The 23,440-nt window shown below is 44.5% G+C and overlaps 1 protein-coding gene and 1 long non-coding RNA gene across 5 annotated transcripts in view; one reads left to right on the top strand and one right to left on the bottom strand.

Annotated features, from left to right (window-relative positions):
* The window catches only part of MTOR (mechanistic target of rapamycin kinase), a 151,146-nt gene that overhangs the window by 98,961 nt on the left and 28,745 nt on the right, over positions 1 to 23,440 (top strand). For all 4 annotated transcript variants that reach the window (XR_001888334.1, XM_017887986.1, XM_017887985.1 and 1 more), the window contains exons 30-37: positions 1,161 to 1,300; positions 8,089 to 8,189; positions 11,519 to 11,634; positions 13,142 to 13,219; positions 13,428 to 13,535; positions 17,593 to 17,718; positions 17,816 to 17,947; positions 22,773 to 22,888. Coding sequence is in view for 3 of the 4 variants with exons in the window: in XM_017887986.1 (XP_017743475.1) it covers positions 1,161 to 1,300; positions 8,089 to 8,189; positions 11,519 to 11,634; positions 13,142 to 13,219; positions 13,428 to 13,535; positions 17,593 to 17,718; positions 17,816 to 17,947; positions 22,773 to 22,888 (917 nt within the window). In the remaining variant the exon portion in view is untranslated. The remainder of the gene's footprint in view (positions 1 to 1,160; positions 1,301 to 8,088; positions 8,190 to 11,518; positions 11,635 to 13,141; positions 13,220 to 13,427; positions 13,536 to 17,592; positions 17,719 to 17,815; positions 17,948 to 22,772; positions 22,889 to 23,440) is intronic.
* LOC108539369 (uncharacterized) lies at positions 8,197 to 13,516 on the bottom strand. Its single transcript, XR_001888336.1, has 3 exons — positions 13,301 to 13,516; positions 12,908 to 13,034; positions 8,197 to 9,037 (listed from the first exon to the last, which is right to left on the bottom strand). It is a non-coding gene; the product is annotated as an uncharacterized LOC108539369 (long non-coding RNA).

Genomic DNA, 23,440 nt, shown 5'->3' with positions numbered 1-23,440 from the left:
TCTGCCAGAAAGAACCAGACCGGGAGAAATAGGTACAAGGGAACAATCTCCAGCATAAATGACCTCTTTTCAGAGGTTCAAGAAGAAAAGGTGATTTTAGACAGCTTAGCGGAGTAGTTGTTAGTCTACATACTGCACAAACATCAGTTTTATTTAGAAAGGGGAAGAGGGTAATGGGAGAGACTAGTGTGGGCCCTGCATTATATCATACAAATTTCACTGCAGAATCATATTGTTGTTAAAGAAATCCCTAGAGAGCCACTACCCTTGCCTGTGCAAAAATAGTCATTTATTGAGCTGATGATGAAGCAGCCCAGGAGAGAAACTGAGATGGAGGGCACATAAAATAGTTTCCTGATCATTTAGAGAGTCATAGTCTGTAACTTTCAGACTGTAGCACCTCCTACTCACGTGGACAACACCCAGTTTCAGCGTGGCACACCATCTGCTAGGGTAATGCAATCCCTCCTTTGGCCCCTGACACTGGTAAACCTGCCAAGCACTGAGCAGGAGAGAACATTAGATGGGAGACTCTAGAAGAATAGGGGAAAGACTTTCCAAAACATTTTAAATGGTGGTGTTATATTTTAAATTATTATTTCCTGAAAGTTTAAAAATGCATTAAGAAATGCAGAGAATCAAGAGCTTTAAAAAAGTGAGTTGTTCTCCTCCAGCAAACATGCAGATGAGGCCTGGTCTTTCTGGCCCCATCAGGAAAGCAGCTGCCATCCCTGTCAAGTAGCCCAGTGTCAGCACTCCAGCAGATCGGAGCGATGGCGCCTTTGCAGCAGCTCTGGTGCTGTGGTCGGCGTTTTCTGCTAACCCTAAATGATTTCCCCTGTCCTCATGTCCCCACATCCTGGTGTGTTCTGATGACCCATGTGTCTGGGAAGGAAATAATAGGGGAGGAGTATGGCCTGACATCTGCTCTCAGATAATCCCAGGATCATTCTCTCCATGTGCCAAGGAACCAGCATTTCCACCTTCCCCAAACAGCACTCCTCCAGATTGTCTGAAGTTCTTTTTAATCCAAGCCCAGACATAACTGATAGGTGACGTGTCATGCATACAACATTTCCATGGAAAGAGAGTATGTGGATTAAAAAATGTGATCCCTTCTCTTCACCTCACAGCAGTCTTCTTTCTTTCCCATGCGACAGGAGATCCAGGCTACCTGGTATGAGAAACTGCATGAGTGGGAGGATGCCCTGGTGGCCTATGACAAGAAAATGGACACCAACAAGGATGACCCAGAGCTGATGCTGGGCCGCATGCGCTGCCTTGAGGCCCTGGGGGAATGGTGAGCTTCCTAGGATGATGGCATGTGTGGCTGCCAGAGACTTTGTCACTTTGATCTTTGGATTTGAAAGGAAGGCTTCCCCCAAATGGAGTTCTCACTTCAGACTCATTTTGTTCCACTTGATACTTCTCAGAAATCATCTTTCACTTTTGGTGTTTTTCTCTCTCCATTCTATCTCAGCTACTAAGTAGCAAGGCCTTCACTTAAACTTTACAATGCTCTAGGACAGGACAGCCTTGGGGGTGCTCCTGGGATTTACTTCTTCTATGTACTCTCCTGATCTTTACTGACCCAGTGAAGAGGTCATATTCTTACTTGGCAACCTTGATTTTTTAAATTAGCTCTTGCAAATGCTTTTAGGAAAGAAGAACAGTGACTACCCTCTTCAGGTGCTTCATCTATGTCAGATGCTTACTGTGTGTCCAGCACTATGCCAGGCTCCAAGGAAACAGAAGACACAAGAAAATAGGCCTTTCCTTTGAGGTTGATGAGACAGGCACATCAACAGAGGGTTATTATAGCCTGAGAGGATGTTGATAATGGTATGAGCCACGCTACCTTGAAAGCCCAAAGGAGGAAGCAGGGTGATCTTGCCGTACTTCCTGGAGGAAGGACTGAGAGTTAGGAGACAGGTAAAGGAGAAGGGAGGGGGGAAACAGGTACTCCAGGTGAAAGCAACAATAATGTGTAACTGAGAACATTTGGCTAGGTTTTGATTTGGAGAGTTGCTTGGGAATGTTGAAGGAAAAAAATGGCCTCCATTCTGTTTCCAGCAACAAGTGCAACTTTTAAAAAATAGTTAAAATAAAATGCTATATTATCATTGTTAAACTCTTTAACTGCAGTTTTAAATGACTAAAACAGGCCAGGTGCAGTGGCTCACGCCTGTAATCCCAGCCCTTTGGGAGGCTGAGGCAGGCAGATCATTTGAGGTCAGGAGTTTGAGACCAGCCTGGCCAACATGGCGAAACCCCGTCTCCACTAAAAATAAAAAATTAGTTGGACGTGGTGATGCAGGCCTGTAATCCCAGCTACTCGGGAGGCTGAGGCAGGAGGATCACTTGAACCTGGGAGGCGGAGGTTGCATTGGGCTGAGATTGCACTGCACTCCAGAGCGAGACTCTGTCTCAAAAAAATAAATAAAATAAATAAAAAATAAACGACTAAAAGTGCCATGCTACCTCCCGACTAGTGGATTATCCCAACTTTCTCTGGAACATGATACTTAGGGTCCACTGTTCCTTCATTCAGCCAGTAACTATCAAGTGTGTATTCATTGCCAGTATCTATGCCAGGCCCTAGGGACACAGCTGTGAGCAAGACAGTCACAGCCCCTGCATTTCCAGCTTACAAGACAGACAACCAGGCTGTTGTAATACATTGTGATACCATCAGTAAAGAAGCCCAGGGGGCTGTGGGTAATAGGAAGCACCCTAGTCAGCCTTGGAAGATATCAGGAGGAAATGATATCTAAGTTGGACCTGTACAGTGAGGAGCACAGTATGGGGGATTTTTAATAGGCCTTTTTGTTCAGATTCTTCTCTGTGACCCGTCTTCAGAAATAAGGATGTTTGTTTCCTCCAGGTATAGGGAAGGCACTTCTCACAGGAGGGCCTTATGACCTCCTTCAGGGGAGAGGCAAAATATTTTTCCTAGATGTTATGACCTGCTTCAGGGGATAAGGGCAGGGGGTAGTCAGAGTAATTTTTTTTTTTCTGCCATTTTCTTAAAATATTCAGTATGCTAAGGTACCATATTTCAGGGTAGTATATTCTGACCCCCATCACAAGGATGTACATTGACGGTAATGTGCTGTTTATACCATTTTGCACTCTGCTGTTTTCGCTTAAGTCTAGGCCACTGTTCCGTATCAGCATCTACAGAGCTACTGCCTCATTTTTTTAATAGCTCCGTGATGTTTTATCATATCAATAAATCGAGTCTATTTAATATAGGCAAACTTTTGTTTGTTTAGACATTTCCTACCTTGGAAAGTTTAAGAATATTGGACAAAATCAAAGTAAGCCTTCTAAAAGAATGATCTTTCACTACATGTAGTCTTTCTGTACTACCTTAGCCTCCCTCATAGCTGGGACTACAGGCACATACCACACAGTTGGCTAATTTTTTTTATTTTTTGTAGAGACAGGATCTCACAATGCAGGTTTTGAACTCCTGGGGTTCAAGTGATCCTCCCTCTTTGGCCTTCCAAAGTGCTAGGATTACAGGTGTGAGCCACTGTGTGCAGCCTTTTTTTTTTTTTTTAAAGAGGCAGGACTTTAATCTGTCTCTCAGTGGAGTGCAGTGGTGTGATTATAGCTCACTATGGTCTTGAACTCCTGGACTCAAGCAATCCTCCCACCTCAGCCTCTTGAGTAGAAGGAACTACAGAAATGCACCACCATGCCTGGCTAATTTTTTTAAATTATTAAAATTATTTTTTGTAGAGATAGAGTCTCACCATGTTGCAAAGGTTGGCCGTTATTTCTTAATATAAAGTTATTACTACATCCCCAAGATAGAAGATGTTATAATGTTTTGCATAAAAATTTAATGTTAGTGAATTTAGCCTTAGGCATTGGATCATTTATATAGAGAGAGATAATACTCTAAAATTATTTGAAAGTGGCTTGTCTGATTTAACCATCATTAAGAAGATTCAAAAGTGTTATTTATTTTTATAAATTAACATTAAAAGGCTGGGTGTGGTGGCTCACACCTGTAATCCCAAAACTTTGGGAGGCTAAGGCGGGCGGATTGCTTGAGCCCAGAGGTTTGACACTAGTCTGGGCAACGATGACCACAACAAAATCTCCATATTCATTTACCTCAAATTGAGGAAGCATATCCTTTCAAATCTGCTTTATTCATTTATGTAACTAAAGCTGCTGTTGTTGTTGTTGTTGTTTTTAGTCCAACAAGTATCTAAAACTGTATTGTCCAATATGGTAGCCTCTAGCCATATGTGGCTTTTTTTTTTCCTTTTTGAGATGGAGTCTCACTCTGTCACCCAGGCTGGAGTGCAGTACTGTGATTTCAGCTCACTGCAACCTTCACCTCCCAGGGTCAAGTGATTTTCCTGCCCCAGTCTCCCGAGTAGCTGGGATTACAGGCGTGCACCACCACTCCCGGCTAATGTTTGTATTTTTAGTAGAGATGGGGTTTCGCCATATTGGCCAGGCTGGTCTCAAACTCCCGACCTCAAGAAACCCGCCTGCCTCAGCCTGCCAAAGTTCTGGGATTACAGGTGTGAGCCACTGCATCCAGGCTTACGGCTATTTTTAAATTAAATAAAATGTGAAATTCAGTTCCTCAGTCATACCACATTTTAGGTGTTCAGTAGCCACATGTGGCCGGTGGCTGCTATATTGGACAGTGCACATAGATAACTTTTCCATCATCACAGAAAGCTCTACTGGACAGCACTGATCTAAGGCAAAAGAAAAGTATGTTAATAAGAATTAGCCACATTATTTCAAAAACAGTTTTTCTACTTTCAGATCAGCTGTCATACAATCATATCTTGTTATGGGAAAGATAAAATGAGATGGAAGTGTTCTTAAAATTCAACTCTAATCAATTCCTAAAATACTTAAGTGTTTGACTGTTGCCATTGGATTTACATATAAATATCACAGCCTGGCATTCAAAGTCTTTCCTATTGTGGCACCAGCCCGCTTGTTCAGCACATTTCTCAATGAACCCTTCTCTCATAATCTGAGCTCTGGCCAAATTATTCACTTTTCTCCAAATCCCACATTAATTTGTTCCGTTCTTTGGATTGCCCTCTTCTTCTGCTCCTTTTTCTACTTTTGAAATCCTCAGCACTGTTTCTTCCTTCTCGAAACCTCTCCTGGCCCCTTCCGCTTCCACTCCTCTCCTTTCACATTAAAGAGGACCACTTTTCCTAGCTGGGTTAGTAGGAACAGATTGGATGCATTGGAAGAGACTTGAGATGTGGTTTCCTGCAGTTCCTTTGTGTTACAGTTGAAGAAACAGAGGCTCACAGAAGTTGAGATGACCACGCTGAGTGATACCGATCTCCTGATGTTGCCGTTCTCAGTCCCAAATACCTCTGATCTCTTGGGTTCTTTCGAGTTTTATAATTACCTATAAAGCATAAGTGGCTAGTAATGCTGACCAAAGGATTTAAGAATGTGGGAGACTAAAAGAAATTTTAAAATGAGATGAAAGAAGCAGAATATTTTTCCTGATCATATGCAGGTTTCTGATACGGTTTATTCAGTCAACTCTAGAGTGCAATTTCTGAATTTATTTTGTGCGTATATCCTGAACATGCCTAAGGCACATGTTCATCAGAGGTGGCATCCGGAATGATCTGGAGTTACCAGTGAGCAGAGACCCTTCCCGTTTTCCCCTTGCTTGTCTGCCTCCAGGAGGCTGTGAGAGCTAGGCAATCCCCACCCCCTGCCCTGCCCAGCCCTGTGGTGCGGACAGCCACACCTGCAGCCAAAGTGAACTAAAGTGAACCCCCTCCTCACACTGTTCCCACACAGCCTCTAGTCATTGAGAACAGATTCTTCGGGAGTGAGATCATAGGCCTTCAACCCTAAGAGGAGCCATGGAGCCATTCCAAATGAAAGAATACTTCCTAAGCTTTTTGTTCGTTTTAAATCTTCAGGGACCATGCTAATCTTCTCTGTATCGTTCCAATTTTGTATCATTCCAATTTTAGTATATGTGCTGCACTTTCTGCGTTTTTTGCCCCAACACTAGGTGAGAAAATCAAAGTCCCAGAGGGTGCACCTTTTACCCAGTCCTCCCTGTGTATAGTAAAAGATACCAGAAAACAACAGCTATCCTAGTTGTTGCCCCATAAACAGTCTCGTGTTTTTTATTTATTTGGTTTTGCCCCCCACCCAACCGCCTTTGAGAGGCAGGACTCAGTATATTCTGCATTATTTTTTGTAACAAATGTTTGTGGAAGAGCAGAGCTGTTGTCTGTATACTGACCAGGTTCTGACAGCTGTTCCCACACAGCTACATGGTGAAGTCAGTGCGAGGTTCACTGCTAGGGCTTGCCTTTCTGAGTTGCTGTTCCTGCGTTGCTCCCTGCTTTGTCTCTTGTAACAGTTTGTGGGATTTCAGCACTGAGCTTGCTTCCTGCTCTAGATGGAAAAAAAAAAAATTACATCCTTGGTCCTGTGGCACAGAATCAGCAGTAGAGGAAGGCTGAGTTAGGAGGGACAGCTTGCATGGAGGATGCATTCATCCAAGTTGCTTGTGTTCACCAGCTGTAAATTTTGAATTATAGAATTGAAGGACCATTTGGAGATCATGCAGCTTTCTCTCCTACCTCTAGTCAGGATCCTTATAAAAATATGCTGTGCAGATGAGCTGTGCCTCTGCTCTAAGCCAGTGGTTCTCAAACTGTGGCCCCTGGTCCAGCAACTTTGGCGTCATATAGAAACTTGTTACAAATGCACATTCTCAGCCCCTACCCCAACACTAGTGAGTCAGAAATTCAGAGAGTGGAGCCCTCCAGGGAATTCTGATACACTTCGTTTGAGAACTGCTACTCTAAGGGAACCCATAGCAGGGCCCAGGAGTGAAGATTTTTAAGTCTCAGTGGCAGGAAACCAACACAGAGGTTTATCCTACTCCCATAGTGGAGCTTCAGTAAATGTATAGGGCATCATGGCCACCAGTTCTTCTTTTCAGTCTCAGCTCTGTATTGAGCCAGAGTGCTTGTGTCCCTGGTTCCCTTGATCATGTGCCAGAGAGACGACAAAGTTAATATCCGCCGTACTGCAATGCTGGATAATGGCCCTGAGTACCTCTCCACAGTCAGCTTCTTGGTGAGCTCAGCCTAGATTCCTTCTGCAGGGATTGACTTCAGCCTCTTTATCCCCGCCCTCCTCCACCACCTTAGAGTAGAGAGCAGCTCATGTTCCATGAGGCTTCTGACCTGGGCCGCTTAGAACTTGTGCCCTTCCTCGTGACTACACCTCCAGTGCCAAGTTAAATCATCCTGCAGCATGTCTTTCAGAAAGCAGGAAAAATTAAGGAGTCTCCTAGCTGCATCTTGAAACTCATATGAAATCAGGGGCTCGGATTTGCATAATAGCAGAGTTTATTTCTTTTCATTGAGAAGCGAAACATGAGAGGGAGTTTCAACAGTCAATAGCAAGACTTTATTCTAGGGCTTCTGCATTCTCTTTGTTTGTTGGGGTGTCTTAAGCACCATTTATATCTCAATATCTCATAATCCTCCTTCACATTCAGTTAATTGTGCAAAATTCTGAGAATAAGCAGCATCTAGCTTTCTGGTAGATGTAACCATTGTAGAGCCTTTCTTCTGTACAGATTCATTTCATCTGGGTTTCATTTCAGACTGAAACCATTTGTATAATACTTTTAGGAGCCAGTTCTCCCTATAGCTTTGAGCCCAAAATGAATGTCCAGATGCGTCTCTTCAGATTGCTTTCTCTGTAGGCCTGCCAAAGGGAAAGAGCCCAGAATTCTTTGGCATAGGAGAGAAGTTATTTAATATTTATGAAGGGAGCCAGATGTTCAGGACATTTCATATCACAGAGTTAGACATGGTTCCTATCCTTGATAAACTCACCCAGACAAATTATGAGCACCAGGTCATAGAAACAACAAATAGCCCATTCATTATCTATTATGTGACCTGGTAGAATGTGCTTTTTTATTAAAGGTGTCCAGTTCCTGTGTAGTCCTCAACTAATCCAAGGGGCAGGAGAGGAAGATTGGTAGTTTAAGGAGATTTGGATTAATCTGACTGTATAATTCATTTCCTTCAGGGGTCAACTCCACCAGCAGTGCTGTGAAAAGTGGACCCTGGTTAATGATGAGACCCAAGCCAAGATGGCCCGGATGGCTGCTGCAGCTGCATGGGGTTTAGGTAAAGCTTCCCTCACAGGCACCCCATCAAGAATGGGGTGAGTGAGGCTAGGGGCTCGCATCAGAAGAGTAAGGCGCTGGCTCTAGGTGGAGATCCAGGTCTGTGGAAGTGTAAAAACGGTCTCTATCCACCTACTTCTACACCTTCCATCTGTCCTTTCTACCTGATGATTTTTATGAACTTGTTGGACCTTGGGAAAATTGGATCTTCGTGGGAAGGCCAAGGAAAAGAGTGCACAAAATCAAAATTGAGATTTAGTGGGAACTTAGCACACTCACACAGAATACTGATGCCAGATGCTTTTCCCCGTACACCAAGCCATTGTCAGCAGACACCAACGGGGTGTCAGGTAGTTTATTTCTGACACTGTCTACTTGGAAATAGCATCAGATCCCACAGGTTAAGGGCTCATCCCAAAATACTGCCCCACTTCAGATGCCAATCACAAGTTCCAGGTTGTGACTTGTGTTTCTCACTGACCAGCTGTAAATCAGAGTTCCCATAACTCTACTCCACAGGTGTGATAATTTGGTAGGACAGCGCACAGAACAAAAGGAAACACTTTTACTTACATGTACTGGTTTCTTATAAAGGGTATTATACAAGATACAGATGAACAGGTACAATGAGGGAAGGTCTAGAAGGGTCTGGAGTGCAGAAGTTTATGTCCTGTGTGGTACTGGGGTTTACCATCACCCTCCCAGCACCTTCATCAACCTGGAAGCTCATTGTTCAAGAGTTTTTATTGCCTTTAATTTTCAACCTCTTCACCTTTCCTAGATGTCAGTGGACAGGGCTGAAAGTTCAAACCTGGTAATTACTTGGTCTTTCTGGTAACCAGCCCCATCCTGGAAGGGGAGAAGGAGGGAGAGACAATGTTAGGCAAAGTTTAAGTCACATGCTACTTAGCGAACCAATCTCTTTGGCAATAGGCTTGGATATTCTGCAAGGTTAGTGGGGTCCTACACCCACACATTCAGCAGGGTACTAGGGTATGCATCTCTCTGTCTCCATTTACCTTTTCAGTTGAAAGCAGAAACAAGAGATGAGGAGACTGGGTGTGGTGACTCACACCTGTAATCCCAGCACTCCGTGAGGCTTGGGTGGAGGATCACTTGAGCCCGGGAGTTTGAGACCAGCCTGGGCAATATAGTGACACTCCATCTCTACCAATTTTATATGTGTGTGTATATACACACACACACACATTTTTTTTTTTTTTTTTTTTTTTTTTTGAGATGGGGTCTCACTCTGTCGCCCAGGCTAGAGTGCAGTGGCACGATCTTGGTTCACTGCAACCTCCCGGGTTCAAGCAATTCTCTGCCTCAGCCCTCCGAGTAGCTGGGATTCCAGGCAGCACTACCACACCCAGCTAATTTTTGTATTTTTAGTAGAGACAGGGTTTCACCATGTTGGCCAGGCTGCTTGAACTCCTGATCTCGTGATCCATCTGCCTCGGCCTCCCAAAGTGCTGGAAACACAGGCGTGAGCCACTGCGGGTGGCCCTAATTTTTTTGTTTTAAAGAGAGATGAGGAGAACTCTCTTTAGGTTCCTGCGTCCAGCTATGCCTAAAGTCATCTCTGTAGTTGACCTTCTCAATAAATTTTTTCTTAAACTATTCTACCTTATCAGCATAATCAGTAGGGGCTCACTATGAATAATAATGAACACTCCTATCACTCAGGAAATGCAAAGGGTTTTTGTTAGCTCTATACCAGGCACTAGGGACAAAGACCAAACATATTTCGTCTTATACCACAGTAGGATTTGACTTTGGTTGCCTAAAGCAAGATAATGATTTATTTTCCTCTCTTATAAATGAAATCTAGAGGTAGGCATTTCCAGACTAGTATTTTGGCTCTATTATCATTAGCCTTTTTCCAGATTGCTGCTTTGCACGCTCAGCCCGTGCCTCCATTTTAAAGTTCACATGATCCAGCATGGTTGCTGGAGTTCCCCATGTCATGTTTTTATCCCAAGCAGGAGTAAAGGGAGAAGACAGTTGTCTATCTCCTTTTATTCATATTTCTTAACTTATAGTTTAGAACTTTCCCAATATATATAACAGTGAAGATTATAGTATAATAAACCCCCATCTGCCCGTCACCTTTTCCAGCAATTACAAGCATTTTCACCATTTATTGTCTCTATTCTCCTCTTTGCTGCCCAATTCTTACTCACCTCACTCCTACTCCCAGCATATTTTAAAACAGAGATTTACTTTCAATCCCTGCAGACATGTCAATTTCCGACACTGGGCTCCAGCTAAGAGGATTATCAATATCTGTTCCAGAGATGGTCTTGATAAGAAGGGAAAGGATATGTAGAACGTCCCTGGTGAAAAGCTTCACCTGTGGAGCCCAGAGGAAAGTTACATAACCTTCTACCTCCATTCTCTTCTTCTGTCCCTCTTGAGTCACAGAGCTTATACCCTTTCCTTTCATGAGCTCTGGGCTAGATCCGGAACATTTTTCAAAAACAAATTGCTTCCTGAGGAGTCATCGTCAGCTATTTGCTTGTGCCCAGAGGCATAGAGAATGGATGAGCTGATGGTCTGGAGTGAGAGGCAGGAAAATGCCTTGTAAAATTGGCAGCCCTGCAGTTTGCAGCTAATGAAGCTGATATCTTTTCTGCAGATGGTCTTGGAAATCCTGGCATTTGATACATACTCACCCCACCAGGAGAAGTAAATACCTCTTCCCGGATGCAGCCATTTCCCCAGTCTAACATGACACAGAGACCACTGTGCTGTGACCTAGCCCGGCTTTTTGTTATAATGGAGTTGCTTACAATATTTATCTCCTCCCTCCTGAGGCAAAGATGTTGCCACAATGAAATGGGCAAGCTATGTGTCTAATCCTGTCCCCTATCATCTGTGTAATGGCTATTTTCAATTGTTTAGAGGAAAATGTAATTTCCCAACATACCATTGAACTGTGAGCTGCCTCACTAGTAGGGAAGAAAGCAATTTTGTTTCACCTGGAGAAACCTGAGAGCGTTCTCTAGGATAATGAGGTGCTGCATTCAGCCCACTTGATGTGCAGACTTCACACTCATGCACTTCCCCCCTCATCTGTCAAGATGCTCCCTGGGCAACCATGGAGTCCTGTGTTTAGGAGAGAGATGTGGCTTTTCTTTTTGTTAAGTCAACCTGCGTAGTGTGTCTAGGGGCTCTGCAGGATTTTGGTACATGAGGCTCAAGTGCATTTGTCTTGTTTGTATCCCAAGCTAAAGGAAAGTAACAATGGTAAGACCTATTTGAGATGCTGCCTTTAGCGCAACCAGCCAACCCCCTTGATGCTTTGTGTGTGTGTGTGTGTGTGTGTAGGTCAGTGGGACAGCATGGAAGAATACACCTGTATGATCCCTCGGGACACCCATGATGGGGCATTTTATAGAGCTGTGCTGGCACTGCATCAGGACCTCTTCTCCTTGGCACAACAGGTAAAAACCTGCATGCACCCGGATCTCTCAGCAAGGAAAAGATTGTAGTGCTTCTGAGCACACGGTGCTTCAGTAAAGAAGCTATTATACTTCAGGTCTGATGTTTACTTGGCTTTGTGAGTGCATTTGAATGGTTTTGATGCATTGCACTCAGAAAACTGCCAGCAGGTCTGCTGGGGCTACCTTTTGTTCTGAGGGGGACAAATGTGTTCTGGAAGCTGCTGCCTCAGTTGCTTTTGGAGTTAGCTTGTTGGGTCATCGTTACATCTCTTGTTGTAGAGAGAAGCTGTATTTCACCAAAAGATAGGAGTCAGAGAGCCAGCAGTCTCACTGTGCGGCAGAAATCAGTCACAAGGGTCTTCTGGCCATGCAGGCATGTCACACATTGATTACCTTCCGAGGAAGCTAGTACTTATTTGCAAATAGTGTGCTGACTTGCAGAATGAAATAATGAAGTAATCCCATCCACCCTGTCAGACACGAGACTAAATGAAGTGCCCGGGTAAATGATCTGAGCACTTAAGGCATTGGGACACTATAATTAACCTTAAACATTCAAAAACAGGAAAAGCTCTGCATGAGGGATTTTTAATTGATGGCACAGAGGAAACTCAAACTGCAGTGCTGTGGCATCCTCCAGGCTCTCATCTGTGTGATGAGAACCAAGATCTTGGTTGTCTCTGTCAGAGACACAAGAGCTCCCGTTCACATGCACAGGACTGGGCATCTCTGCCAATTTCAGAGGCACTCCCCTAATAAGGACAGAGGGTGCTTGGAAGCCAGAGCTACCACCTGGGGCCATTGAAGTGTGTGCAGAATCTATTTTCGTAAACATGCCCAGCAAGGAAAAGTTAAAAGAGGGTAGATCCCCAGGCTGGGCACAGTGGCTCACACCTGTAATCCCAGCACTTTGGTAGGCCAAGGTGGATGAATCACTTGAGACCAGGAATTCGAGACCAGCCTGCCCAACATGGCGAAACCCTATCTCTACTAAAAATACAAAAATTAGCTGGGCATGGTGGTGGGCATCTGTAATCCCAGCATCCCAGCTACTTGGGAGGCTGAGGCAGGAGAATTGCTTGAACCTGGGAGGTGGAGACTGCAGTGAGCCAAGATCACGCCACTGCACTCCAGTCTGGGTGATAGAGTGAGACAGTGTCTCAGAAAAAAAAAGGTGGATCCCCAATTATGTCCTCTTGAGATGCAAGAACCCATGATTCAGTTTTACAGCCCTCATTCCCATGCCCTTGCCACCTAAGATTGTGTGTGTTACCTTAGATAGATGTTAAAGTTTTGGATGCCATGCATTTCTCTCTTTGATGAGAAATTGGATAATACCTCCTCTCAAGCCATTCACTTCTGGGAAAATGCCTTTCTTCAGCAAATTTCTCTCTTTGTCCCTGGAATTTAAGTGAGACAGATAACTTCTGTAGCTAGTTGGGGTGCCCTAAAATAACCCTAAGCTCCCAAGTCCAGAGCTCAGTCCCAAGAGTTGTTTCTCTTCTAGTGCATTGACAAGGCCAGGGACCTGCTGGATGCTGAATTAACTGCGATGGCAGGAGAGAGTTACAGTCGGGCATATGGGGTAAGTGTCAACTATTCTGCACATTGTCATTTTTGAGGCTTATTTCCATACTTTTTTCAGAATGGGCTATTGAGAACTCACAGGCTGTTGGAAACATGCCTGTTTTCTCTGATCGGCAGATACCCTGACACCAGAAGGAATGATTTAAATCCTGTCTTTTGGATTGTTTGTGCAGTAATTAGTTTGGAATGTGATTTGCTTCCATCAGGCCATGGTTTCTTGCCACATGCTGTCCGAGCTGGAGGAGGTTATCCAGTACAAACTTGTCCCCGAGCGACGAGAGATCATCCGCCAGATCTGGTGGGAGAGACTGCAGGTGAGCTTGGTAGAAAGCCCCCGTTCACCCGCCTACCCCTGCCCCTTCCAGGACCTGGGAGAGTGCCCCCCTCCACTCCCTCTCTTACTCAACTTGCTTTTCCTGCCTCCTCCACCAGTGTGTTGCTTGGCTTGCATACAAAGCAGAATACTCAAATGCTCCTCATCTAAGCTTAAGCTGTGAGAGAATGACCAATTTTCCTGTCTCTTCTTCCTCTCTCCTCTAGGAATTAAAAAAAAAAATGTTTTTTATTAAGTGACACCTGTGACCAGTTAGGAACCATAATCTCAAAATCAGTGGTTCTCAACTTTAGTGGCACAGTAGAATCACCTGGAAAGCTTTTTAAAGTCCTGATGCCCAGGCTGTTCCCCAGGCCAGTTAAATTTCTGGGGAGAGACTCAGGATCAGTATCTTTTCAGGTTCCCCCAGATGATTCCACAAGCCAAAGCTAAGAACCACTGTTCTAACTATACTTGCAGGCCACCCGCACTAGCTTTTCAAATGGGGTTGCCTTAGGTTCTCATTGGCCAACTCCTCCTGTTGATAGTTACTTAGGTCAGAGTCATCCTGTCGCCTGCATTGAGACTTTTTTCCACTGCAGTTTCCCCTTGTAGAGAAGCTTTCCCAAGTCCTCCATCAGTATTTTCATTATCACATTCTGATCATTTTAACATGAGGATCTGTCACTCCAGTTCTGGGAGTCAGGAGTCTTAAGTGTTCTGGGAAGGATGGCCAGTTCTCCCATTCCTTGAGTGGGTAGGATAGGAAGTTCATCAGCAAAAGAAAAAAAGAGAGAAAGCCTTTACCACTCCAGAAACCATTTGTCTCCCTGCCTATCATAATCCATCCCCCCAATTGTAAGCCATTTCCTCTCAGCTAGATCCCCACCTAATTCCAAATTCTCGCTTCAGACCAATCAAAGTTTGTGCTTCAGGCGTCTCAGTAAGCTGTGACAAAACCCTCTGACTCCAAACTACATTCCTGCCTAGGAAGCTCAGGGCACATTCCCCTGGAAAGGAGAGAGCAATGGGCACGGGGACATCTATGAATACAGTCATTTATGGCTCTGAAATGAGCACATACAGTTCTTTTACATGTTTTATTAGTAATTATGAAATGCCCAGTGAATGTTTTGATGGAAAATTGTCTCCTGGGCATCAGAAAGAATTCCACAAATAAGCATTTCCCACTTAATTTGTACACACCCCAGTTCTTTGAAATGCCTATAATAAAGAGTTTCTACAGCAGAGATCTGATGAACCTTCTGACAGTCTGACAAGTGGGACTTGATCCAAATGTAGACTTGGAGGGGAGGGGATGCATGGAATGAGTCCTGGGAAGAGAGATGCCTGTCTGACTTTACTGGGTCCAGGACACTGTTACCACCTTAAGCCTTCGTGACTTTCCTATCTTGAGGCAGCAAGATGCTTTTTGGCTTACAGGAGGCCAAATTATTTCAGCATCTGGGAGGACCTAACTATTGGTGAGAGGTAACAAAAAACCATCACTCAATGTACTTTTTTCTGTTATTTTAACTTTCTAAATCATTGTTGTCACACTTCATGGGATGGAAAATTGTGGTCCAAGACCTGAAAATAAAGCATTACATTTATAGTGGAAATTTGGCTCTTGTGGATGGCTTGCTGTCAAATGAAGTGCTGGGGCTAGAAAACTGCCATTTTGTGGTCAAATCATTTAAATTAAAATCCGCAGCCAGTATTATAGTAGTGGAAAAATACATGTTTGTTACTTTTCTTTGGAGTTGCACAATGCTTTTGATTCCTAAGACCCTCCCATAGGGCAGTTAGAGAGGTCAGCATTGCTGGCACTGGGTCTCTTCTTGCCTTGGGTTCTCCAGTCAGGCTCAGACTATATCTTATCATAGCTAAAAGCCTGAGATCATTGTTGCTAGACTTTTAAGTTTATGTCCATGGAGTTCAGCTCCATGGGTTCATGGAATTTACCATGAAGCAGTAGATCTCAAGAACTCCCCTTCTGAGTCTGACTTCTTATCAACAAGGGTGAAAAAGGAGTTCACTTGGCTGGGCATGGTGGCTCATGCCTATAATTCAAGCTCTTTGGGAGGCCGAGGTAGGCGGATCGCTTGAGGTCAGGAGTTCAAGACCAGGCTGGCCAACATGGCAAAACCTTGTATCTACTAAAAATACAAAAATTAGCCAGGCATGGTGGCATGCACCTGTAGTTCCAGCTACTCAGGAGGCTGAGGCAGGAGAATCGCTTGAACCCGGGAGGCAGAGGTTGCAGTGAGTCGAGATCGCACCACTGCACCCCAGCCTGGGCAACAAGAGCAATCCCACCTATGATCCCAGCACATTGGGAGGCTGAGGCGGGCAGATAGCTTAAGCCCAGGAGTTGGAGACCAGCCTTGGCAACATGGCAGAACTCCGTCTCTTCAAAAAATACAAAAATTAGTCAGATGTGGTGTGCGCCCATAGTCCCAGCTACTCAGGAAGTTGAGGTGGGAGGGTCGCTTGAACCTGGGAGGTTGAGGCTGCAGTGAGCCGTGATTGCACCAATGTACTCCAGCCTGAGTGACAGAGTGAGACCCTGTCAAAAAAAAGAAAGAAGAATAATTTCTAAGTGTAACTGAATGAAGCATTTCCCCTTCTGTGTATACTTTTTGATCTCAGACAAGTAGAAATGAAGAAGAAAGAATCTAAGATGCCAACATACAGGGTATCTCAACAGTCTCTTGTTTTTTCAGAAGTCTTAATGGAGGTTGAGGCTTTAATAACTTCAGAAATATAAATGCCACCAACTTAAAAACAATGTCACTTGAAAGTTATTTGAACTTATTTACATTTAATTCATTTTTGAACTTTGAATGATACATTTTAAATTTAATTTCTTTGTCAGTGATAGTCATCTTCAACCAGAAAGACTGAAACAAAATTTTAAAGATGTGTTATGTATTATATTCACCATTCACAAAATAAATTGAAATCAGTCATTTAATTTATTTAATCCTCGCCGTATCCCTATGAAACTGGTACTGTTTTTATTCCACTCTACAGATCTGTCAGAGGTTAAGTGATTTGCCCAAAGTCACATAGGTAGCAAGTGGCAGAGGCAGGATTCAAGCTCCAAACCCATGCTATACCATCTCTCAAACTGCTGAGAAGTCCCTAAGGGCAGGGGTTCCCATACCCGGGGCCGGGGACCGGTAGGTAGCCTGTTAGGAACCGGGAGGCACAGCAGGAGGTGAGGGATGGGCAAGCTCCACCTCCTGTCAGATCAGCAGCCACATTAGATTCTTATGGGAGCATGAACCCTATTATGAGCTGTGCATGCAAGGGATCTAGGTTGCACGCTCCTTATGAGAATCTAATGCCTGATGATCTGAGGTAGAATAGTCATCCGAAAACCATTCCCCCGCCCCCGCCCAATATGTGGAATAATTGTCTTCCACAAAACTAGTCCCTGGTGCCAAAAAGGTTGGGGACCACTGCCTAAGGGTATTTCACTTACAGTGCCCTTAACCTGAGAAAGCTTAGATTCTATCAGCAAATCTCCTCTGTGTTTCACAGTGGATTTGACTGTGACTTGCAGGGAAGTTAAAATGTATCAGAAGGCCAGGCACAGTGGCTCATGCCTGTAATCCCAGAACTTTGGGAGCTGAAGCAGGCAGATCACTTAAGGTCAGGAGTTCGAGACCAGCCTTGCCATCATGGTGAAACACCATCTCTATTAAAAATACAAGAAAAGGCTGGGCACGGTGGCTCACGCCTGTAATCCCAGCACTTTGGGAGGCTGAGACGGTTGGATCACAAGGTGAGGAGTTCAAGACCAGCCTGGCCAAGATACCGAAACCCCGTCTCTACTAAAAATAAAAAAAATTAGCCAGGCGTGATGGCGCATGCCTGTAATCCCAGCAACTCGGGAGGCTGAGGCAGGAGAATCACTTGAACCCAGGAGGCAGAGGTTGCAGTGAGCCAAGATTGCACCACTGCACTCCAGCCTGGGCGACAGAGCAAGACTCTGCCTCAAAAACAATGTATCAGAAGACATATCTGATCTTCACTTTTGAATGTTCCAGGGCTGCCAGCGTATCGTAGAGGACTGGCAGAAAATCCTTATGGTGCGGTCCCTTGTGGTCAGCCCTCATGAAGACATGAGAACCTGGCTCAAGTACGCAAGCCTGTGTGGCAAGAGTGGCAGACTGGTGAGTGACACCCACCTACCCACATGGGCAGGTAGGGCCCCATGGTGTCCCTGGGCTGTCCAGTTCTGTCTATAACCCAGTCTCTCTTATTTTTAAGGCTCTTGCTCATAAAACCTTAGTGTTGCTCCTGGGAGTTGATCCGTCTCGGCAACTTGACCATCCCCTGCCGACAGTTCACCCTCAGGTGACCTATGCCTACATGAAAAACATGTGGAAGAGCGCCCGCAAGGTCTGTATCCCAGTGCATCCAGAACAGACCACCTTCTCCAGAGTGCCCGCCTGATCTGCTTCTCTCTGTCCCTTTAAGGCCAGAAAAGAAGCAGTGTTTAAACCACCTACTCACAATGTCAGGGAGTTTCTTCCTGTTGTGCAGCTATTTGGCCTAATTTCATAAAGTGAATCATAGTTGAGGAGATACATGTATACCATTGATCAAACCAATGAATGTGATCACAGTTATATGTATTTGTATCTAGAAAGTGCTGGGACATAGAAAAGGCACACTTTCTACCCCTAAGAGAAGATAGGCTGTTTGGTACAAAAAAGAGCAGATTTGTGAATACACAGACTAGAACTTTCACAAGACCAATTTGGGTTTTTCAGACTTCTGGTCCCCTGTTCTGTCATCAGTTTGGATTCAAAAGGAATAACATGCAGGGTATAATGCTGAAACCAGGAGGGAAAGTTATCTTGAAGCCAATGTAGAATTCCTCTGACTTTATTTACAGACAGGCCCTTGGGAAATAGATGTGGCTCCTGGTTTGGGGGTTTTCTTCTTTAAACAATCTGCCTGGATGATGGTGAGGACTAATAACCAGTAGGCCCTGGAGGCAAAGTCAGCACCTGCTTTGGCTTCCCCTTCCTCCTCCTTACCAAAAGGAAGAGGGAGTCCCAACTAGCCTTCTCTCCCCATTGTGACCCCCACAGTGAGGTACCTGAGATGAGAGAGGAATAAAACCCACTGGAGCCTCTGCTGTGGGGAGATCTCATAAAATAAAAGTTGTGTTTCTGCGGAAGGCACACTTAGGAGATCTGGGGACTGGGTCTAGAAATTGACTAATTTTATACATGACTGACTCAGGGTGGCTGTGAATGCCACCCAGAGTGGGATCAGCCAGCCTGTACCCAGGCACCTGGTCTTTGGGATTTACTGCAGTACCAATGACCTAAGTTTCCTTCTTCAAATATGCAGCTTGGATATTTTGTTTGTTTTTGTTGTTTTGTTTTATTTTTCAGTCTCTCTGAGCCTCCCAGGCCAGAGCATTTCTGATTCAAAGCCTGACCTCCTCCAGGCAAATGAGAAAAACAGAAGGTGCTGGATCTGAGTATAGTCTGGTTTCCCTCCTATATATAGTCTCCAAGTCTTTGACTGTCTTGCCCAAGGCAGGCCGAAGAAGTCTTTTGGGTAATATCTCAAGCAAGGAGTGGCTTCTTTCAACGTAAGACCCCAGGCCAACTTCTCCATAGAATAGTCTTTCTTAGTAGCCCAAATTCTGGTGGAATTAAAAATTAGGAACCTATTTAAAGTAAAGTGCTGGGACTTCAAGCCCAGAACTAGAGATGTCATATCTTCATAGTTAAGGAGCTACCCAAAGAAAACTGACTACTTAATAATTGTGCTGCTGATCAAGACACTCACTGAGCCTTCCTTTCCTCCACTGTAAACAAGAATCATGCTCTGCCTTGCCTGAGGCAAAGGAAGTATTTGTGGGAAAAGCAGACCCTGTTATCCTGGAAGGCATCAGGCTATGGGTATATGTATCATGTTTTCCTAGATGAGACACTTCACAGAGTCCAGAGACAGGCTGGTCTTCTGTAAAATTTCACTGAGCCAAGGCCGTTGTTCTTGCCCACAAACCCACCCATGCAATCTAGAACCAGAATATTGTGCCTAACTAAAATCCTGCGGGCCTATGAGAAGCCCCTTCTTCCAAGTGACAGGTCCTGCATTTATAAGAGGGAAAGAATCACTTTTCCCTTTTTTCATTTCCTGGGGATGGAGAAAACAAATTTTAAATAGAAAATTTCCAATTCCTTGAAAATAAGTTGCCTTGTACTATACAGTAGAAAGATATTGGATTCTCTTATGCTGGATAAATGAAATATTGAGCTTCAAATCCAAGCTTAAAACCCAGCCTCCCCAGCTTTGGCAGTTTATATTTTGTTCAGCTCCGTATTAAGTCCACCAAAGAGTTTAAACCCAGTGTCTGGATTGTTAATGCAGGTAGCTTATGGGCTCTGAAAAGCACCTAGCGTCAGAGTTCCTGGTTTAGCTCCTACCTGCGTGATGTACGCAATGATCACACTGAGTTAGCACCTTTTTAGTGATGGATTTTTTTACTACTGCCTCCCAATTCTTTTTTTTTATATATACATATAATCAGATTTAAGCCAGGTGTGGTGGCTCACACCTATAATCCCAGCACTTTGGGAGGCTGAGGCAGGTGAATCACTTGAGGTCAGGAGTTCGAGACCAGCCTCGGCAACATGGTGAAGCACCATCTCTACTAAAAATGCAAAAATTAGCTGGGTGTGGTGGTGCACACCTGTACTCCCAGCTACTCGGGAAGTTGAGGCGGGAGAATTGCTTGAACCTGGGAGGCAGACTGCAATGAGCCAAGATCACGCCACTGCACTCCATCCTGGGTGACAAGAGCAAAACTCTGTCTCAAAAAATAAAACAAAAAATCAGATTTAAGATGGGTCAATGTAGTTCTCCTAGAAAAAAAAAATAAAGAGTGGTTCATACCTGTAATCCCAGCACTTTGGGAGGCCATGGTGGGAGGATTGCTTGAGCCCAGGAATTTGAGACCAACCTGGGCAACATAGCAAGACCTCATCTCTACCAAAAATTGAAATTAAAATTAACTGGACCGTGGTGGTGTGTGCCTGTAGTTTCAGCTACTGGGAGGCTGAAGTAGGAGGATCACTTGAGGAAAAGTGTTCAACTCTGCAGTTAGCTATCATTGTACCACTGTACTCCAGCCTGGGTAACAGAGTGAGAGACCCTGTCTCTAAAGAAATAAACAATTAAATTTTAAAAATTAAAATTAAAGGAAAATTTAGCACTTCCGAAGTGTGGGATACTAATGTAGTTCATTTTTCAAAGCTGGTGGTGAGTAATGGATCTCTGTGAAGACAGACGTCTAAGGGAGACAGGTGTTAAGTGTTGGAACATCTGTGTGCCTGCCCTGTCTTCATGCAGTGGATGAACTGCTTGATCAATTGTTTGTCATGTTATTCTGGCTCTGGGTTAACCCAATCTCTTCATGCCAATTAATTCCTTATATTGAAAAGCATCTGAGGATCGTCCTGGTCCCCAAGCTAGGGAGTTTCATTTTCTTCAAGACTGTCATCACTGACGTGTTTTTTTGTGGTGTGTGTGTGTGTGTGTGTGTTTTGACACAGTTTTGCTCGTCACCCAAGCTGGAGTGCAATGGTGTGATCTCGGCTCACTGCAACCTCTGCCTCCGGGTTCAAGCAATTCTCCTGCCTCAGCCTCTTGAGTAGCTGGGATTACAGGCAGCCACCACCACACCCAGCTAATTTTTGTATTTTTAGTAGAGATGGGGTTTCATCATATTGGCCAGGCTCATCTCGAACTCCTGACCTCAGGTGATCCACCCACTTTGGCCTCCCAAAGTGCTGAGATTACAGGCGTGAGCCACCACGCCAGCCTTTTTTTTTTTTTTTTTTTTTTTTCTTGAGACAGTCTCACTCTGTTGCCCAGGTTGGAATGCAGTGGCACGATCTTGACTCACTGCAACCTCCGCTTCCCGGGTTCAAGTAGTTCTCCTGCCTCAGCCTCCCAAATAGCTGGGATTACAGGTGCACCCCACCACACCTGGCTAATTTTTGTATTTTTAGTAGAGACAGGTTTTGACATGTTGGCCAGGCTGGTCTGGAACTCCTGACCTCAGGTGATCCGCCGGCCTCAGCCTCCCAAAGTGCTGAGCCACTGCACCTGGCTAACATGTTTTTATTTAAAACAAACAAAAATGCCTCTTATTTGATTTACCATAAGGAGAACTATTATTTATCTGAAGTCTTGATTTTTTCCTTCTTCTGCAGCACAGAACACATTGTCTCTTTTTCACATTCTCTCATATAATGTTTCCTTTCCCTGTGTTAACACATTTAGATTTTGCCGTTTTTCCATTTGAGCTTTTGATGTTTGTACATTCTATCTCCAGCCTTGCAGCCCTTTATTATTATTTTTGTTTCTATTTGTGGGTTTTTCCCCCCTCTAGAAAAAACAAAATATTTGTTTTTCCCTTTAAAAGTGATATGGACCCTACTTATCAAGATGCTGGTTCGACTGGATGTGGCGGGCTTGTACAGTAGTCCCAGATCTGTGATTCTGTCTCTGCTCTTCCTTAGTTCAACTGTCTGTTCCTGACTCACATGTCCTCTGCTTGCGTTGTATACAAGCCCGTAGTGTAAATAGATCTAGCTGCTTTAGGGTGCTCTGGAGATTTTGCCCCTAAGTCACCCTGCTCAACCAGATGTCTGCTGAGCTGATATCTTCTCCCTGTTTCATGTGAATGCATGAGGGTCTTCTCCCCAAATCTGTGTTCTTATTTGGGTGCTATATGATTTTTAAATCTATAGTTTTTGCTCTGCTGGACTGTCCAAGGTACCCTGGTGTTGTAAACAAATACCAAAGTTTTATTAGCCTGAAACAATTCCCAAAAGCCTAATATCCCCCAGGGTAACATATTGATAGTGAAGTAAGCAGTTGTTTCAAATTACTTCATAGGAATTTTTATATGGGGTAGCCAGGCATGAAACTGCCAAGGCTTATAAAACTGGTAATTATAGTTGGCAGAGGAGAGCCAAGACTTGAGTTGAATAAGTCATGAATATTTTTGAAAAGCCCAGCCTCTCCCAGCATCACGCCCTGGTCCTCTGTCCTATGGGGTCGTCATCCTGTGCTTTAGGGTATTCTCTTTGGAGAGGGGTTGACTCATGTGCCTATCAGATGAACAGTAGCTCCCTTCCTCTGAAGTTGGGCCACATGCCAAGTGGCTCTCTGTGCCTTTGTCCTGTTACAGATCGATGCCTTCCAGCACATGCAGCATTTTGTCCAGACCATGCAGCAACAGGCCCAGCATGCCATCGCTACTGAGGACCAGCAGCATAAGCAGGAACTGCACAAGCTCATGGCCCGGTGAGGTCCCTACTGACCTGGGGCAAGTCATATTTCAGCCCTGTCATCCCAGCAGCTTCTGCAGCAAGGAGGAGTTCAAGGCTTCTTGGGTGGCTGATTGCTGACATCTCTCTTTCCTTTTCCAGTAGGGATCCCAGGCAACCACCAAATCATGCTGCTCCAAAGTCTCTGCCACTTGCTTTCTTAAGTTCAGCAGCCCAAGAGCACCCATGTGCTGTTCTCTTGGCATCTGACTTTAGAGTTAGAGTCCTTGTTTTCAAATGTCAGATATGCTGCCTTTCTTTTTTGAGATGGTCTTGCTCTGTCACACAGGCTAGAATATGGCCTTGATCTCCTGGGCTTAAGCAATCCTCCCACATCAATTTCCCAAGTAGCTACAGGCACGTGTCACCACACTGGCTAGTTTTTTGTAGAAATAAGGTCTCTACAAACAACAGGCCTGCGTTTCCCCCTACAAGTTTAATGTTGCCCAGGCTGGTCTCAAACTCCTGGGCTCCAGCCAGCCTCCCTCCACGGTCTCCCAAAGTGCTGGGATTATAGGTGTGAGCCACT

This window comes from Rhinopithecus bieti, unplaced genomic scaffold, assembly GCF_001698545.2.
Source record: "Rhinopithecus bieti isolate Rb0 unplaced genomic scaffold, ASM169854v2 scaffold_16234, whole genome shotgun sequence".
Taxonomy (NCBI): Eukaryota; Metazoa; Chordata; class Mammalia; order Primates; family Cercopithecidae; genus Rhinopithecus; species Rhinopithecus bieti.
This window is presented reverse-complemented; position numbering and strand designations above follow the sequence as displayed.